Source organism: Suricata suricatta, chromosome 8, assembly GCF_006229205.1.
Source record: "Suricata suricatta isolate VVHF042 chromosome 8, meerkat_22Aug2017_6uvM2_HiC, whole genome shotgun sequence".
Lineage (NCBI taxonomy): Eukaryota > Metazoa > Chordata > Mammalia > Carnivora > Herpestidae > Suricata > Suricata suricatta.
In genome coordinates, this window is record NC_043707.1 from 36,482,489 (window position 1) to 36,499,591 (window position 17,103).

General features: G+C 59.0%; 1 protein-coding gene across 4 annotated transcripts; it reads left to right on the forward strand.

Moving 5' to 3' along the window:
- Nucleotides 1-6,225: 6,225 nt before the first annotated feature.
- Nucleotides 6,226-7,720, forward strand: GRIFIN (galectin-related inter-fiber protein). 4 transcript variants are annotated; one of them, XM_029949693.1, is made up of 5 exons: nt 6,226-6,321; nt 6,509-6,588; nt 6,675-6,834; nt 7,148-7,319; nt 7,573-7,720. In XM_029949693.1, exons 1-4 carry the CDS (start codon nt 6,310-6,312, stop codon nt 7,316-7,318), a joined length of 423 nt encoding a protein of 140 aa, XP_029805553.1. In that variant the 5' UTR covers nt 6,226-6,309; the 3' UTR covers nt 7,319; nt 7,573-7,720. The 4 variants fall into 4 exon arrangements, with proteins under 4 accessions (XP_029805553.1, XP_029805552.1, XP_029805554.1 ...); XM_029949692.1 differs by having other exon boundaries at nt 7,148-7,314; XM_029949694.1 differs by having other exon boundaries at nt 7,193-7,314.
- Nucleotides 7,721-17,103: the final 9,383 nt, after the last annotated feature.

The window sequence follows — 17,103 nt, forward strand, 5'->3', positions numbered from 1 at the left end:
GCACCTTGTGGGCACCCCCTTCTTGACCTCAGCCCTCACTTTCTCTGGAAAGGCCCTTTTTCCTTTGCTTTTACTTTCTACCCTGAGAAGCAAGACAGAAAATTTCTACCATCGCAAAACAACAGCCCCCATGGGGGAGGGGCGGCCACCGTGGGTCCCTAAACAGCTGTCTAGGTTCTCAGTAGGAGAGACGGCTCTTCTCTGGGAGGGGTTGCAGGCTGGTGGCTCCCTGGCCCCCGCGGGGACAGTCCTGGCCCTGACCATGCAGACTCCTGACTGGTCCGTGGCTGCCCATTCCCCCTACCGCTCAGATGGCCTTAGCCTTCCCTCTAGATCATCCCCCTGTCCACTGTGGCTGCCCGACCACCCGCACACAGCCAGCGTCTAGGTGTATGCCAGATGGAAGGGGGGACGCTGTGGGCCTGGACGGGTGTCTTGTAGGAGACACCCCATAATCTCCAAGTACCACCCCTCAGCTCCTCCTCACAGAATCCCAGGCAGGGCCATGGGTCAGGGGGCAGCGGGCTCCCCAGGCAGCCCCTCTCTGCCTCAGTCTCCCCACCACACCCCGCACAGCTCTCCCCAGCCCCACTGCTCCTCAGGCTGGGAAATTCCACAGGCCCAGCTGCTGTGAGCCACATTGATCAGAGGACAGTCCGGCCCTCTGGGGACCCAGGGACGGGGGGTCACTCTGTCAGCCTGCTGGCCAGCTGGGAGGGGCGTGACCAAGTGTGCAAAGGACACAGAGCCAAAGGCCCCGGGCCTGCCACTCGTGTGCCTGGGGCCCTTGGACAAGTGCTCTGCCTCTCTGCATCCATTTCCCATCTGGAAGGTAGAGGGCCAGGAGACAGGCCACGCAGACCTCTGGGACCCAGTGGGCCCCATGCCAGGCCAGGTCCTCCATCCAGGCCCCACCTCTGCTCCTCCACTCGAGGGTGCAGCCCTCCCCAGAGGCCCTCCTGGCCGGGGGTGGCCCTGGGCATCCTGGTCCTCCTCTCCCTGTCCCCGCTCCCAGCCCCCACCCTGCGAGGGCTCTGTGGTGCTCCCAGCCCTGGGTCCAGCACCCGCCCCTCCGCAGATGTCCTGGAACTGGTGTGAGGTTATTTTGGGAGCTGGTGGCTCCCTCGGGCCTTTCCAGAGAGTCTTGGCGGGAGCGCTGGAAGCCAGCAGAGGTCAGCCTGAGCGGGAGGGGGCGTGTAGCAGTTGTGGGGACACAGCCTGGTGTTTGGGGAGGAGGCGGGGAGGGGCTGGGGCTCCCTGGCTGTGCTGGGCCTGAGCCTACCTGAGAGGGTCCCAGGGTGTGGGCAGCTGGCCCTGTCCTGTGGGGGGGACACTTGAGATGCTTCATGCAGCCCCTGCCCTACCCTCCCACGCTCCGGCCCCGCCACCTCCTGGCTGCTTCTACCTCAGGACCTTTGCACAGACAGTTCCTTCTGCCTGGCTCATTCTTCCTGGGTCCTCTGAGCCGGGTCTTTTTCAACATAAGGTCTCAGGGCAGTGGTCACCGTCCCGGAGGGCCCCTCCCAGCTCTGGCCCTGGTGCCCCCATGACTCCCTCCTACTCTGTTCTACACTGTCCTGTAGAAACAGAATGCAAGCCACAGACGTGACTTGATGTTACAATATTTTTGTATTATTTTATATTTATATTTATTTAAATATCTTCTTAAAGTTTACTTATTTATTTTGAAAGAGGCAGCACAAGCAGGGGAGGGGCAGAGAGAGAGAGAGAGAGAGAGAGAGAGAGAGAGAGAGAATCCCAAGCAGGCTCCATGCTATCAGCGCAGAGCTCAACATGGGGCTTGAACCTATGAACCTGACCTGAGCTGAAGTCGGACGCTTAAGCAACTGAGCCAGGTAGGCACCTCTAATTATAATAATTTTTATTTAATCCCCTATATCCAAAAGTATTTTCAGTTAACAAGTAATCAATATAAAAATTATTCATGAAATTTTCTTTTTGGCACTGAGTCTGACAAACCCACTTCAGCTGCCCATGGGCCCGTGTGCTCAGTGCCACCAAACAGCACTGCCCAGCTCTGTGCTACCATCTGTTTTACTTTCTTCTGAGCACACACCACCATCTAGAAGGTTCTGCGCACTTGTGTAGCTATTTATCACCCATCTCTCCCACTGCAATGCACGTCTGTCTTGCCCCCCAACCTGGGAACAGAGATGCTCACAGACATGAATGCACTTTGAGGAATGAGTGCTGAGCCATGAAGCCTCACTGTGGGAGTGGGGAAAATGAAGGGGAGAACTAGGGGGAGGCTCTGTACTGCCCCCCCAAATCCTGGCCTCACCTCTGCAGGGCATGGTTAACAAGAGCAGCTCCACCAGCACCTGGCTGCTTGGATCTGGGCAGTCACACCTTCCCTTTGAGCCTCAGTTGTCACATCTGTAAAATGGGAAGTGAAGGAGAATGGAGTGCTCCCCTCCCAGGGACGGGGGGCTAAGGCCTGGCCTGGGGCGGGTTCCTGGTAGACACGGGACCTGCCCTCCTTGCAGGGGAGCCTCTGTCTGGGCCAGAGGCTCCTTTTGCGACCTGAGGCCCAGGCCCACTGAGGAGAGAGAAACACCAGCTTTGCCTGCACAGCGTGGCCTCTCTGGGGCCCGGACCACCCAGAGCCCCACCTTCCATCCCCGTTGAGCCGAGGGAAGCCTTGCTTCTGTCTGCTGGTTGAGCACATGGGCCAGGCACACATCCCACTCGGCAGCTTCTGATGGAGGAACTGAGGCCCAGAAAGGGGCCCGTCCCAAGTAGGTGGGTCTGCTTTGATTTGTAGGGTGCGAAAGGAAAGGTGTGGGGCAGGAGGGGCAGCCCTGCAGGTCCCTGCAGGGGTGGGGAGGGCACATTTGCTGAGTGCCTTCAGCTGCTGCCAGCCAGCAAGAAGGGTGGTGTCCCAATGGGCAGCCTCAGAGTGGCAGTGGCTCCAGTAAAGCCTGATCGACCCCCAAATGCCCCCAAGTGAGCAGACTCTCTGGGTGATGAGACTCAAGGGTGGGATGCAGGAGGCAGGGACAATGGCCAGGCACCGGGTGGGCAGCCTGGCCAGGAACAAGGCCCTGCCAAATTAGGGGAGGGAAAAGTGGTACCCAGCGGGGGAGGCTGGGCCCCAGCTACACACCAAAGCTGGGGCAGGGGGCGACATGCCTTCCCCAGTCCCATCCTGGCCCTTCCACACTCCCACAGCTCTGGCCTCCCCAGGGCCTTTGCACATACTGTTTCCTTTGCAGGCCACGCTCTTTCCCCCCTACCCCTTCTTCTAGTGAGCTCCTCCTCTTCTGGGCTCGGCTCAAAGGTCACCTCCTCCGGGAAGTCTCCCCAGCCTTTCTGTATGAGGCCAGCCCTCCCCCACCCCCCCACAACGATCACTCCCCATAATTTCTCTTTAGAACCTGTATGAAGATAACGGGATAAAGTGACAGGGGATTTGTCGTTTGTTGTCTGACCGCCTCCCACAGACACTGGGAGCTCTGTGAGGGCACAAACTGTGTCTGCCTGTCTGTCTTGTGAACCTGCCACAATGTAGATGCTCAACAAATACCTGTTGAGCAAGGACACCAGCAGCTTGTTGCCTTCGTCCGCGGCGTGGGAGTCGTGACCTGGCCGCTGGCAGAGGGGCCGGCACAAAGCACAGCGCTGAGCACTCAGAAGTGACAGCCACCACGGCCATGATGCGCTGACTTCCCCGGCCCCACATCTGCCTCGCCTGGGCCTGGAGCCTCCGTCCACAGGGTCACTGCATTCCTGGAGCACCTACTGTGTGCTCGAATGCGCCAGCAGGTGGTGAGAGGAGGTGAGAGAAGGGTCCCTGTGGGTCAAGTTCAGACCTGCCTCCTCCCTCCTGGCTCCCAGCAGGGCCTCCCTGAATGCCCCAGGGAGAAATGACCTCTGTTGGGAGTGAGAGTGATTCAGAGGAGGGAGAGCCAGGAGCTAGCTGTGACAGCATGAACCTCAGGGCAGGTGGCGGTTGGGCATGGCTGGTAGGGGACTCAGAGGGAGCCCCAGGGAGTGGACACCCTGCTGTCCCCTCCTCAGAGGCTGGGGTCCTTGGCAGCCCTGGACCAGCCCTTCCCAGCCTCTAGCCGGGCCTATGAGGAGTCTCCACGGGGCTGCTGCCTGTGCGGGCTCCTGGGCCCGTTTCCCCACTGGTTGGCGGTGGCATAGTGCCTCCTGGCTGCCCTCTCGCTCTGTGCTAGGCTCGCTCTCCCTGCTGCCCCAGAGAGAAAGAGTGAGTTGCTGGGTGCTGAAGGCCAGCAAATGCCCAGCCTCGGGGAGGGCAGCCCAAAGCCCTGTGGCCCAGGTTCAGCGCTGCCCCTGCCCCCTTGCCAGGCAGGGGCTAAGAATTTCCGCACTGACCACTCCACCAGCGAGCAGCTCCCAATACGCACTGGCAAGGGCCTGGGGGTCGTGGGAGGGCTCTGAGGGCAGCCTGGCCTGCCTGCAGACCCCCAGCAGCCTGGGCTCCACGCCCAGAGTCACACACCAGTGGGCTCGGCCGGGTGCCTGCGCTGGGCTGGGGGCAGAGACACGAGTGGACAGGGGTCTGGAAAGAGCACTGGACTGGGAAGTCCAAAGGCTGCACCCATGTTCTGGCGCCGCCACCCCCTCTGCGGGCTCTGGGGGCCTTTCCCAGTGTCTGCCCGCTGCTCCAGGGGGCGCACCGCTGCCTGGCTCCAGGAAGCCCAGGGAAGGTGTGTGGGCCTCCCTCACTGTCCCGAGGCGGGGCCCGTCCTTCCTGAGTCGACACCCCTGTGCTGCCTCACCCTCCAGCACCCTTCTCAGTTCTACTCATTCCTCAAGACCAGCTGAGGTGCCCCTCCTCCAGGAAGCCAACCCTAACACCCCCCCTCCACTGGATGAGGGACTCTGAGTCCCAGTGAAATTTGGAACTAGGTGGAGGCGGGCTACAGCCCAGGAAAGTCAATACCCCGGGGCAAAACCGCACATCCCGGAGGGGGCGGGGGTGGGGGGTGGTGCCCGGCCCAGCAGGTCTGTTTGCTCTCAGGGCCCAGCACCCAGCACCCAGCCTGCTGGCCGGCCCTCCCCCTGGTCCTTCTGCCCAGGCAGGTGCGCGGGGTCTGCGGCCTGTGGCCCCCAGGCTGGCCAGGCCGGGTGAGGACGTGGCTCTGGGCGGCGGGCCCAGTGTCTGAGCCAGGGCACCAGGGCAGGAAAGCCCTCTGGCAGCACCTCCGTTGCCCGGGACTGCCCCCTGCAGGCCCCGCCAGCCCCGTGCCCTGCACCACCGAGGGCAGCCAAGGCCGCCTCCGCGTCCCTTCCTAGACTTAGCATCGGGCCACTCGCCAAGACTGGCCGGCACAGGAGGGAGCCAGGAGGGGCCCCCCAGTGTCAGGGTGGGGGGAGAACGAGGGGGTCATGGGGCTGAGTTACCTCTGCGGCCTGGGCATCCTGATGAGGGCCCGTCCCCTTGAGATGCACTGGGCAGGGAAATGGCAGAGCCACATGCATGTGCCCTCACACACACCTCCCACACGCATGGGCTCACGTGTCCTCGGACACTTGTTTGTGCGGCCATAGGATCCCACACTCACCTGCACACTCACCCGCACCACACACTTGCACACTCAGCATGCTCCCCCACAACCACACACTTGCACGCTCACCTGCACGCTCACGGTGCACAGCAGCCCAGTGCTCCGTGGGCCCAGCCTCTCCCCTCTTCGGGCCAGCTCCCTGGACAGTCCGACTGGGCAGCCCCACAGCTGCCCCGAAAGCCTGGGGAGACCCCGCCTGTCTCCCCCACATGGTGTCTCCCGCTCAGCTGACAGGGGTTGGGGGCGCCAGGCCAGGAGGGGTGCTGGGGTGTGGGAAAGGCCGTCCCCATGCCGTCAGCCAGAGCCCTGGAATGCGCTGACCACAGCCCCAGCCTAATCCCGGCACAGGGCCCCACGGGGCCGGCTGGAGCCTGCAGCACGCAGCCAGGGGAGGCCGGGTGGTGGGGGGGGGGGGAATGGGTCACAGGCTCAGCCTCCAGAAGACCCAGGCAGAGTGGATAGGCGGCCTCCTTCCTCCGCCTCACTGGCAAAGAGATGAGGGTCTGGGTCCCTGGGACCTTCCCCAAGGACCTTAAAAAGGGCAGTGGGGGTGGGGAGGGGGCCAGGGCCAGCTACCATGTCTTACTGGGATGTGGGACCTGCTGATAACCTAACAGGGAGGGACTGGGGGTCAGGAGGGTGGAGCCTCCTGCCGCCTGTCCCAGGGGTGGGGCTCCTACACAGAGCCCGCCTGCTCACCCCCCTGCCTATATGCCCTCTCTCCTGCTCCCCACCCGCAGAAGCTGGCGGGATGGCGCTGCAGGTGGGTAAGCAGGGGTCAGGCCTGGTGGGGGTGGGGGTGGTAGGCTGGGACAGTATGGGGTGGAGGACCCCCCACCCTGCCATGAAGGGAACACTGCTCAGAGAGCCAGGGTCCTGGGGAAGAGCATATGCTGGGGGAGAGGTCTCCTGGAAGAGTGGGGTACACTCTGCCCCCCTTTTGCACGCAGTTTGAAGCCTTCTGTGCAGGAGGCCTGGCCCCGGGCTGGAGCCTGCTGATCCAGGGACATTCTGACTCCGGAGAGGACAAGTAAGGGTCCCCAGGGGCCCCCTCTTGGCCTTGGGTGGGGTGACCTCCCAGCCATCTGCTGTCTCACAACCCCCATGATCCCCCAGGTTTGAGATCAACTTCCTGTCTGAGGCAGGGGACATCGCCTTCCACGTGAAGCCCCGTTTCTCCAATGCCACCATGGTGGGCAACACCTTCCAGGGTGGCCGCTGGGGCCAGGAGGAGGTGTCCGGCGTCTTCCCGCTGGTGCTGGGGGAGCCCTTTGAGGTGCTGGGGAAGGGGAAGGGAGGCCCTAGGTGTGGGGTAAACCCGTGGGGTTCAGGGGGCCCTGGGGGAGGCCAGGAGACCAGGCTTGGGGCACCTGGCAGGCATCCGGGCTATCATGGCTGCTTTGCGGGAAGGACGCTCTGCCGCAGCCAGATGTCCTGTGTCCCTGGCTTATCTTGGATGCTTGGTAGAGGTCCCACTGCTGGGTGTGGGTGGGAAAAGGGTGCTTAGAGCTCCCATCCAGGGTCAGCCTGCCGGACGGGGGACTCCACATGGGGAGGGGACCCATGGGTCACCGGCCTCCCGTCTCCAGATGGAGGTCAGCTCAGATGCAGACCACTTCCACGTCCACGCACAGGAGCACAAGGTGCTGCAGTTTGCACATCGCCACAGGCCACTGGCGGCCATCACCCGGGTGCAGGTGCTGAGTGACCACCGCCTGGCCCAGGTGGAGCTGGCCAGGAGGGACCTGAGTTGGTGGTAAGGTACCTGCACCCCCTCCCCGCCCGCCCATCTCCCCCCCTCTGCCCAACACAGCGGGACTTTGCTGCGCAGCCTTGTCCCTAGGACCCGTCAGGCCCCACCAGCCTGGGAGGGAGGTTGTGGGCTTGGCCCCCCCGCCCCACTGCCGGGCACCTCTGCAAGCCCCTGGGAGCAGGGCCCATGGTCCACATTCCACCCCCGAGGCCGGGCTGGGGTCTGGGCCAGGGCTGAGGCAGGTGTCTTGGATATTTGCAGGGATGGGGGCCACTGAGCTGTGTCTGAAGTCCCTGGAGGGAGCCTAAGCCATCAGCCACCCTATGTCCCCAGAGCCCACCCTGGGGGGGTGCAGGGGGTTGGTCTGTGGTTCTGGGCTCCTCCCCACTACACCTTCAATAAAGTTTGAGTAGGCTGCAGGGGCTTGGTTGCTATGAGAGGGATGGGATGGGGGAGGTGGGGTGATGGGCATAGCCCTGGCCACACCCCAGACCTGTGCCCTGGGGGTGGTCTGACCCCTCACCTTCTCCCCCCATTCCCTTCCAAGGAGAGCGGGGTCAGATGACATGGATGACAGGCAGGGGGCTCCTGGCCACCCACCCTTGCACGCCACTGCTCAGGGACAGTGTGCTGGGAGGTCCCCAAGCCTCCTTGCCCTGCTTCCTGTTGGGTGGGAGGAAGGGGTCTTTCCTGTTTCTCATCGTCACACCTGGAATGAGACATGCTTCCGGCCCTGCTGTGTGTGTGTGCATGTGTATGCATGTGTGTGCCTGTATGTTGTGTGCACGTGTACATGTGTGTGAGAAAGAGATCGGGGAACAGGGCGTAGAGGAAGGGAGGGAGTCCTGGAGGGCCGCATCTGGTCTGGGGACAGCTACCTCCCAGGGCTGGCTTCAGACCCAGCCCCTCTACTCACCGTCTATGCGTCCATCTACCCATCAATTTATCATCTACCTACTGTGTGTTTACCTGTTGTCCCTCTACTTTAATTAAATAGGTGATGTCACAGGCCAGGATGAGGCTTAACAAGTCACTAGCCTGGTCCAGGGAAAGGCCGGTCAGCGTAGCACACAGGAGGGCCCGTATCCACCTCCCCTGGACTTTGGAACCTGCCTCCAGGGTCTAAGCTCAAGCCCTACTGCCCTGATGTGTGAACTCGGACAAGTTCATGAACTCTGGGGACAACTGGAGCCCTCAGCTCGTAGGGAAGGTGCGGGAGGCTCCGATGAGCTGTTTCAGGCACTGGTGAGTGTCACCTGCTGGACAGTTCCAGGCACAATGTGACAGGGACACTGAGGCTAGGGTGAAGTCCGCAGCAAGGCGGGGCCCGGAGAAAGGACAGCCCAGCGACCCGCTGCCCGCCTGAGTGGGGGCGGGGGGGGGGTGTCTCGGCTCCCCCCCAGGTGAGACAATGGTGGCCCCAGACTCCAGCGGTGCTGCTTCCTTCCTGTCTCTGTGCACTTCCCTGCTCATATCCACAGCCCAGCTGGCCCAGGAGCCCCTTCCCACCCCACTCCCCTCCCCCAGGGGGTGGCCTGGCGTCAGCTGGGAAGCTGGGGGCCGGCAGGCCAACACGTACCCAGGGAGGACTGGGGTGGCCAGAAGGGTTCACCCACACATCTGCATCTTCGATCAGGCCAGGCGGCCTCTGGGTGGCTTCCCTGCTCAAGGTGCCAGGCCCCTGCTATGTGACCTAAGGTGGTGGCTCACCCTCTCTGGGCCTCAGTGTCCCTGCAGACAAAAAGCTCCCTTACAGGGAAGCATTGTCTCCCCAGTAGCCATGCAAGGTGGGAGGGCGAAAAAGTAAAAGACGGTGCTGGGCTTTCTTTTTCTAGGGGGCGTGGGAGGCCGGCACTGAGCCTGGGGATAGCCTGAGTCACAGTCAGACACTGCGTCTGAGTTTTGCTGGGCTCTACCGGGGGCCAGGTCTGCGCTGTCGCCCAGGAACTGGGCCAAGTTCGGAAAACAGCACTCATCTTGCAGATGTGAAATGGGCTCAGAAAGGTTCAGTTACTTGACAAGACTTGCTCAGCAAATGAGGGATGAAGCCCCAAACTCCAGGTCTGACAGATCTCACGCATACGCATACATGTGCCCCACACACGTGCACACGGGCATGCGCGTGCACACACACACACACACACACACACGCACGCACACTGTCCCTCAACCGCTGGTCTGAGCTGAGTCAGCTTTGAATCAGCCCTTTGTCTACTCTGGGTTACAAGCTGCCGGGGGGGAGCAATTTGGACCACAGGGGTGCCAGACCCACTGCCTTCCTGGGCCTCAGTCTCCCCGCCTGTGAAGGGGGTGCAGGGATCTGTGATGTCAGAGGATCCTGCTGCAGGGGTGACACACGGCTTTTCATGACTCCCCCCTGCTCTCTGCACATGGTGTGGGTGCCTGTCTGCAACTATGTTCTAGTGCAGCGTGGCAGTGCCATGGCCGTCCCTCTGCTCAGATGACACCTCCTCTGGGAAGCCCTCCCTGATCTCCAGCTGAGCTTTATACGTTCTGTCACATTGCCTCTTCTGGGGGTGGGGGACCAGGTCTTACCCCAGCACCCAGCCCTGGCTGCCCCAACATATTTGCTGAATGAATGAATAAGTGGACAAGTGAACCATGGACTTGCGGAACATCACTCAGAGCCTTGAATGAGCTACATACATCAGCCCCCAGCAGGGGCCACAGAGTCACAGGGGCTTCGAACTGTAACAAGCTGGTACCTGAACTCAAGAGACAAGAAGGAACGTGGCCCCCTCCCAGCTGTGGCCCACAGGCCCCGCACCTCTGGGTTCACCCGTCCCCTCGCTCATCCGCCTCTCTTCAGATCCAGGAATCCACAGAGCCATCTCTGCCTCAGGGCCTTTGCACCAGCTCCTCCCTATCACTCTGCCCCAGCACTCAGCCTGGCTCTCTCCTTCTCACTATCCAGGCCTCCATCCCAAGTAGCACGCTGTGGCTCCTGGATTTCCCAGGTCACAGGGTCCCCAGCTACTTCTCCCTGCCTACAGTCAGTGCCAGGACAGGGCCAGCTGGGCAGGGTGCTCCCCACGGGATTCCTCACACCTGAGGCAATGCCTGGCACATCGTACACACCAATGAGCATCTGCAAAGTTAGTGAATCATGGAACCAGATGCCACCTAGACCTTTCTGGGGACAGGCAGGTCACGACCCCCCATGGTAGCCCATTTCCCTGGTGATGGGAAATGAATTCGAATCTGCCCTTCTTCCCGGGTGCATCTGTCCGTGGAAGGAGGGCACACACTCCTTGACACCCTCCAGAGACCCTAAACATCTGCAGGGTTGTGTGCTCCAGCCAAAGGAGTTGAAAGAGGTCAATCAGGGCAGCCCCCTGCTCCGGGCAAGCAGAGCCAATCTCTCAGAGGAGCTGTTTTCTTCTCCATCGTGTGTGTGTGTGTGTGTGTGTGTGTGTGTGTGTGTGTGTGTGTGTGTGTGTAGGGGCATCCACCGGGCCCCGCCTGTCTGGGGAAGCATGGCAGCCTTGGCAAGGAGGTGGTGGCTCCTGGAAGGTTAGGTCTACAGGCTTCCGATGCCACCGGCTGGCCAAAGGTACTAGCCCTCTGGGTGGTGGAGGAGACAGTGAAAATGGCCTCAGGGCCACGTGACTCTGTGAGGCCAGTGGGTGCAGGGCAGTAAGGGCTGGTGAGGTCTGTGGTAACAGGAAGGGGCATCCCCACCACGTTTGGCCCCCTCCACCCGTGCACAGGGAAGTGTGCACATGAGCAGATCTTCTGGGTTTAAAAGATCTGAAGTTAACTTATCTGAAATCTTGTTTTTAAATACTGGTCACTATGGTCACCCAGCCACAACCCCTAAGCAAGCCGCCCAAGGGGCAGTCCGTTCGAGACCTCTGGTCTAAAACCAGCATTCGCCCTCCTTTGCCTCACCCGGACACCCCAGGGTGGGGAGTGCCTTCTAGCCCCCCATAGTCCAGCCCCTTCCTAGACTTTGGGGCCCGTGAGAAACAGACCACCCAGCAGAGGGCGCTCCAGACACGGTTTCCCTGGTCCCCAAATCCAAGTGGCAAGGACCCACTTTTAGCTTCCCCAGAATGAGAGGCCCCAGGCTGAGACGGTGGCAGTGGGTGGAGGGGCAACGGGAATGGCGTGGAACCCAGGACGTGGCACGGGGCTGAAGGACGAAGTGCACAGATGGGGCGGCTGTGAGTGAGGACACCGGGCTGTGTGACCCCCACGCTGCCCACGCCTGGAGCTGCTCCCTGCCAGGCTCGTGGACATGTCCGCCACGGTTCAGTTACCTCCATTCCGGCCCCACACGGCCCCCGTGATGCCTCATGAGCTCTGACCATGTGTCCTCATGACCCAGGAGGGCTGAGGCCACCAAGGTGATGAGCTGAGGGCAGAGGTGGCCTCGAGTGCCAAACCCAGCACTGCTGCCAGCCCCAGGGATGTGCATCTCAGGCTACAGGACCCTGTCACTGGGACCCTGCAGGTGTCCGCAACAGAGGCCTCCCGCAGGCGGGGATACTGCTGGGGCGGCGGTGGGACCCGGATGCCAGTCTCAGCCCCCTCCCCACCACGGTCACGGGTCACCGTCACCCGGCAGCACAGGCACAGGTGTCCCATGCTCCCTTCTTCCACTCCGCAGGCCCCACCACCGGAGCTGTCTTTTCAGCACCAAGAAGCCCTAGGCTCTGGCTCCTGAGGGTGGCCCCCCCGTGCTTCCCTGCTCCCGTGGTGGCGGCAGAGACTCTGGAGCAGGAGGACATGAGGAGCAGGACCAGGGGGGACAGGATGCTGGGGGGGCTTTGGGCACATGTGTAGGTGGGGCTGGAGGAGGGACCTGGGCAGGAGGGACCCCCGAAAGGAGGGGTTGGGCAGGGTTGTGGCTTCTACCCAGTGCCTGGAGCAGGGGCCCCTGGGGCAGAGGTCAGAGTGGGCGAGCAGGGTGGCCGGGATGGGGGAGGGCAAGGGGAGTCTCATCTTGGGGGTACTTGCCAGAGGGTCGTATCCTCTCTTCACTTGGGCACTGAGGTCCTTTTCCCTTGGGAGCCCCCCTCCTGGATGAGACCCAAAGTCTCCTCGCTTCTGCCCTGTCCCCAGGACGGCCAGGCAGGTGGTGGTAGGTGGGCACAATGGGTGCGCAGCATCCTGTGTGCACCCCTTCTCTGAAGGGCACCCTTGAGACAGCGCTGGTGTACCATGGATGTCAGCCACCAAGGGGGCCCAGCGCACTGACCCCCAGCTGACTGGGTGGAACCCCCAGCTCTGGGCCTGTCCCCTCTGGCGGGTGGCCTGGTGGGTCCTGGGGACAAGGCTCGTCTGGCCAGGGAGGTCCATGGAGGATGGGGTCCTACAGAGAGCGGGACTAGGCCCCCAGGACTCAGGAGAGCAAGTATCCTTTCAAAACGTTCTGTGATGGCCTCACTTATCCTCACAAGAGCCCTATGTGGCTGTCTCCATAGATAAGTGGTCTCAGACACAGAGAGGGGAGGAATCTGCCCACGGTCACACTGCATGTCTGTGGCAAAGCTGAGGTTTGAACCCAGGCGATTTGATTCCGGAGTCTTCTAGATATTAGGGTGGTTATAGTTAAAAATATTCAGTGCCATTTTTATTGTTTTCCTCCTTGCTTAAAAAAAATGAGGTCTAGAGTTTGCAAACATGGCTTTGTAAACTCAGTTTTTGAGGAGACTCTGACCCCCCATGGCTGGAGAGGAGCTGGCACTTGGGGCCCTGCTAGAGGTCCTGCACTTCGTGGGAAGTGGGGCAGAGCCAGTGGTTGGGCACATCTAGGCTGTGAGAGAGCCCAGGGAGGCCTGGAGGGGACCCCGCGTTCTCTGGCCAGCTGCCTGGAACATCCCGGAACTTGGAGAGGCAGCCTCTTTCCGGGGGCAGCGAGGCCCTGCACCTTGTGGGGCCCAGTGCAGGGGAGGGGTACGGGGGGGGGTGGCTCCGTGTGGTCCTGTGGGGAAGGCACCACCAGCAGGCATGGTGACCCTGGCTGTGCTCCCACCCAAACCTGGCTGTGGCTTTAGGACCCTGGAAACAGCCCCTCCCTCATGTCAACCTCAACCCCCTCTCCAGCTAAGAGCCCCCTTCTTTTTGGTATGCGCTGCCCTCCTGACAGCCAGCCATTCGGAGTGTGCACGGGACCGGTTCCAGCCCGAGGGCCGGGCTGACCCTGCACAGGCAGTTGGCGCTGTTGCCTCACAGGGCCCCTTGCCATGGTTACGGCCCACCCGCAGTTCCGCTCAGAGGCGGGCATTGTTTGGGCGCCAGAGCGTGGCAAGCGCCCAGGAGACCGGACTGGCACAATGGCCTCAGCGTGTCTTCGGCCGTGGACGCGTAGCTGAGCACTTTCCCACGCTCCAGCATCTCAGCAGCTCTGGGAAGGTGACTGCACCCTGGCCTGGCAGACGGGGAAACTGAGGCCTGCAGAAGAAGTGCATCAGGGAGGCTGGGGCAGCCTTGGGGCAAGGCTGTAAGTTGGGGCTCAAGGCGGCCAGGCGTTGGGTGGGAGACCCACTCTGCATCGGGCAGCGCTGGCAAAATGTCAGGGGTCCTGTGACCCGGATCATGAGCTCATGGACGCATGTGAGCCAACGGGGCAGCTTCAGCTGACCCGCACTCTGTGCTCCTGTCCCCGGGCAGACGAGGGCACATGCCGCCTGCATGCTGTGTTGCCTCCAAACCTTTGTCCCACCGACCTCTCTGCCCATACGTCCCTTTTCTCTATTCTCCCCCTAAAAACTGTCACCTCCCTTAACTCTTCCCCATGCAGAGGGGAGGGGACACTGTTTCATTTGCCCCTTTCCAAGCACACGCCAGCTTTCCCCTGGAGATCTGCCCCGCACTGCACAGTGTGGTCCTGGGCAGTGGATGATCCTGAGTCTGCCCTCCTGTCTTAGAGACCAAAGGCACCTGGAAGGTCTTCTGGTTGCAGCCTTCTTCTCATTGCCCAGATCTGCAAGGGCAGGCCACCTGATGCATCTGCTTCCCAGACTTGGGTCTTGAATGAGTTTGCAAGGATGGGGTTATTGCATGCACCTGCCGGCCCATGGCCACCTCAAGTTCATGAGCAAACCAGGGAGAAAATATGTGACAGCAGGAAGAAAAGAATCCTCATGTGTCAGGAAGAACAGGATGCATGGCTCACTTCTCATCAGAGACCAGAGAAGCCGGTGAAGACAGTGGGAAGGACAGCGGTCAAAGTTCTCAAGAGGGAAAAAGCCAACCCAGAATTTCATATCCAGCAAAACTATCATTCAAAGATGCAGATGCAATAAAACCATTCCCAGGTGCAAAAAGTGTAAGGGAATTTGTTGCTAGCAGACCTGCCTCACAATAAATGCTAGAAAAAGTCCTTCAGGCTTCACAGAAGTGACACAAGGTGGTAGCCCGAATTCACAGAGAGAATGAAAAGCACTGGGGGGCGGCAGGGGAGGATAACTGTGGGCATTGACGTATGAGACCATGTGTGTACATTCCACTGATGCAGCATATTGCCGACAACAGCACAGGGTAGTGGGGAGAGAGAGTTATGAGCAGCAATGTGTCTCTGTTTTGCTAGAATGAAGCCAGGATTAATCAGAAGGAGACTGTGATAGGAACCACGTGCAATCCCCAGAGCAATTGTTAGGAGAAAAAAACTAAAAAATACAGTTAAAAAAAATCAACAGAGAAATTTTAGTGGCACACTAAAAAATAGTTATAAAATATGAAAGAAGGTAGTGAAGGAGGAACAGAGGAAGAAAATAGAGACATATAGAAAGTAAACAGCAAAATTAAAGATGTAAACCTATGTATGGGGTAATCAGGTATAAATATTTGGTCTTGGTTCCTGGCACAGAGCTCCTAAAACCTTTACGGTTTCCTGAATGATACCTTCTGTTACTCATAATAAGCCCTTGCATCCTGCATCTAGGTTTATGCTAACGGGGGAGAGGAGTCCTCTGGAGGCGGGGTGGTCACCAGAGGCACCAACCTCGTGGGCAGAGGGTTGGAACTTCTACCACCACCACCACCCCCCACCACAGGGAAGGGAGAGGGGCTCAAGACTGAGTTCAATCATTAGTGGTCAATGATTTAATCACCTGTGCCTTAGCAGTGAGACCCCATCTAGACTTCCTAGACAAAGGGGGTCTGGGGAGCTCCCAGTGGTGACATGGATGTGCTGGGAGGGTGGCGCGTCCAAAGAGGGTGTGGATCCTTGGCCTCCCCCTCCCACATCCCCACACCTTGTCCCATGCATCTCTTCCATGTGGATGTTCTGGAGTTGTATTCTTTGCAATGTGACTGTAATCCTAAGGATAGTGCTGTCTTGTGCTCTGTGGGTCATTCTAATGAATTACTGACCTGAGGGAGGGTCGTGGGAGCCAATGAATGTGTGGCCAAGTCAGACCCGCATGCGGGCAGCCTGGGGACCACAGACCCGCAGCTGATGTCAGCTTCTGGGACTGACCCCCTCACCTGTGGGGTCTGCAATGACCCCACAGCATCAGAACTGAAATGAATTGTAGGATACTCGTTTGGTGTTGGAGGATCAGAGAATTAGGTTGATAGATCCTGATTATGTCAGTAATTACATGACACGTAAACTGGGGCCTAAACACCCCAGTCAAAAGGCAAAGGTTTTCAGACTACATTTTGTAATGCTTTAACAAAGATCAAGATCCAGTTGTAGGCCATATAAATCTTAGAGTCAAAGACCCGAACAGAGGAAGGTACATGAGTGTGAAAACAACAGCCCTAAGAGAGCTGGGGTGGCTGCATCCACACCGTCCCACAAGCCCCGGTCCAGCCCTGATGGCATTACTGGTAAATTCTAGCCAATACTTAAGGAAGAAACAATGTCAAATTCACCACAAGATAAAGGATGAGGCAACACTCTAAAGCCAGCCAAAGACATTGCAAGAACAGACCTACGTCTTTAGGACCACAGATGGGAGAATCCTCAACAAAATGTTACAAACCAAGTGCAGCAACATGTAAAAAGGACCAAATGAGACTTACCCCAAGAGTGCAAACTGGCTTAATGTTCAAAACCCAATTAACGTGCACTAACAGAATAAAGGACACAGCCCACGTGATCATGTCAACAGAGGCAGGAAAAGCATGTGACGAAGATTAACACCCAGCTGTAAGAAAAACTCGCGACAGGCTAGAAATAGAAAGGAATTTCCTCAAATGGAAACAGGCATCAATGAAATGCTGCAGCTAATAATCATATGCAAGGATGAGAGGCTGAATTCTTCCCCCGCTAACAAACCAAGGATGTCTGTTATTCTTGTCCGCATTATTCTGAAGACTCTAGCCAGTGGAATAAGGAAAAAATAAAATTAAAGAAACTAAAGAAATCCTAAATAAAGAAAGAAATTAAAAGATTGCAAAGGAAGAAGAAAAACTATCTTTATTCACAGATGACATGGTCCTTTATGTAGGAAATCCTAATCCCCCCTCCCTCCACCACAGAGTGACCAGAACTAATAAACCAGGTTAGCAAGGTGGCAGGATATAAGATCAAGATACAAAAAAAAAAACCAATTATAGTTCTATCATTAAATATTTATCTTGAGAGAGGGAGAGCATGTGCGTGTGAGCTGTGGAAAGGCAGAGAGAGGAGGAGAGAGGGGATCCCAAACAGGCTCTGCACTGTCAGCACAGAGCCCAGTGCAGGGCTTGATCCCATAAACTGTGAGATCATGACCTGAGATGAAATCAAGAGTCAGATGCTTAACCAACTGAGCCACCCAGGCGCCCTGATTATAGTTCTATGTATAAGCAATGAACATTCTGGAAATGCAA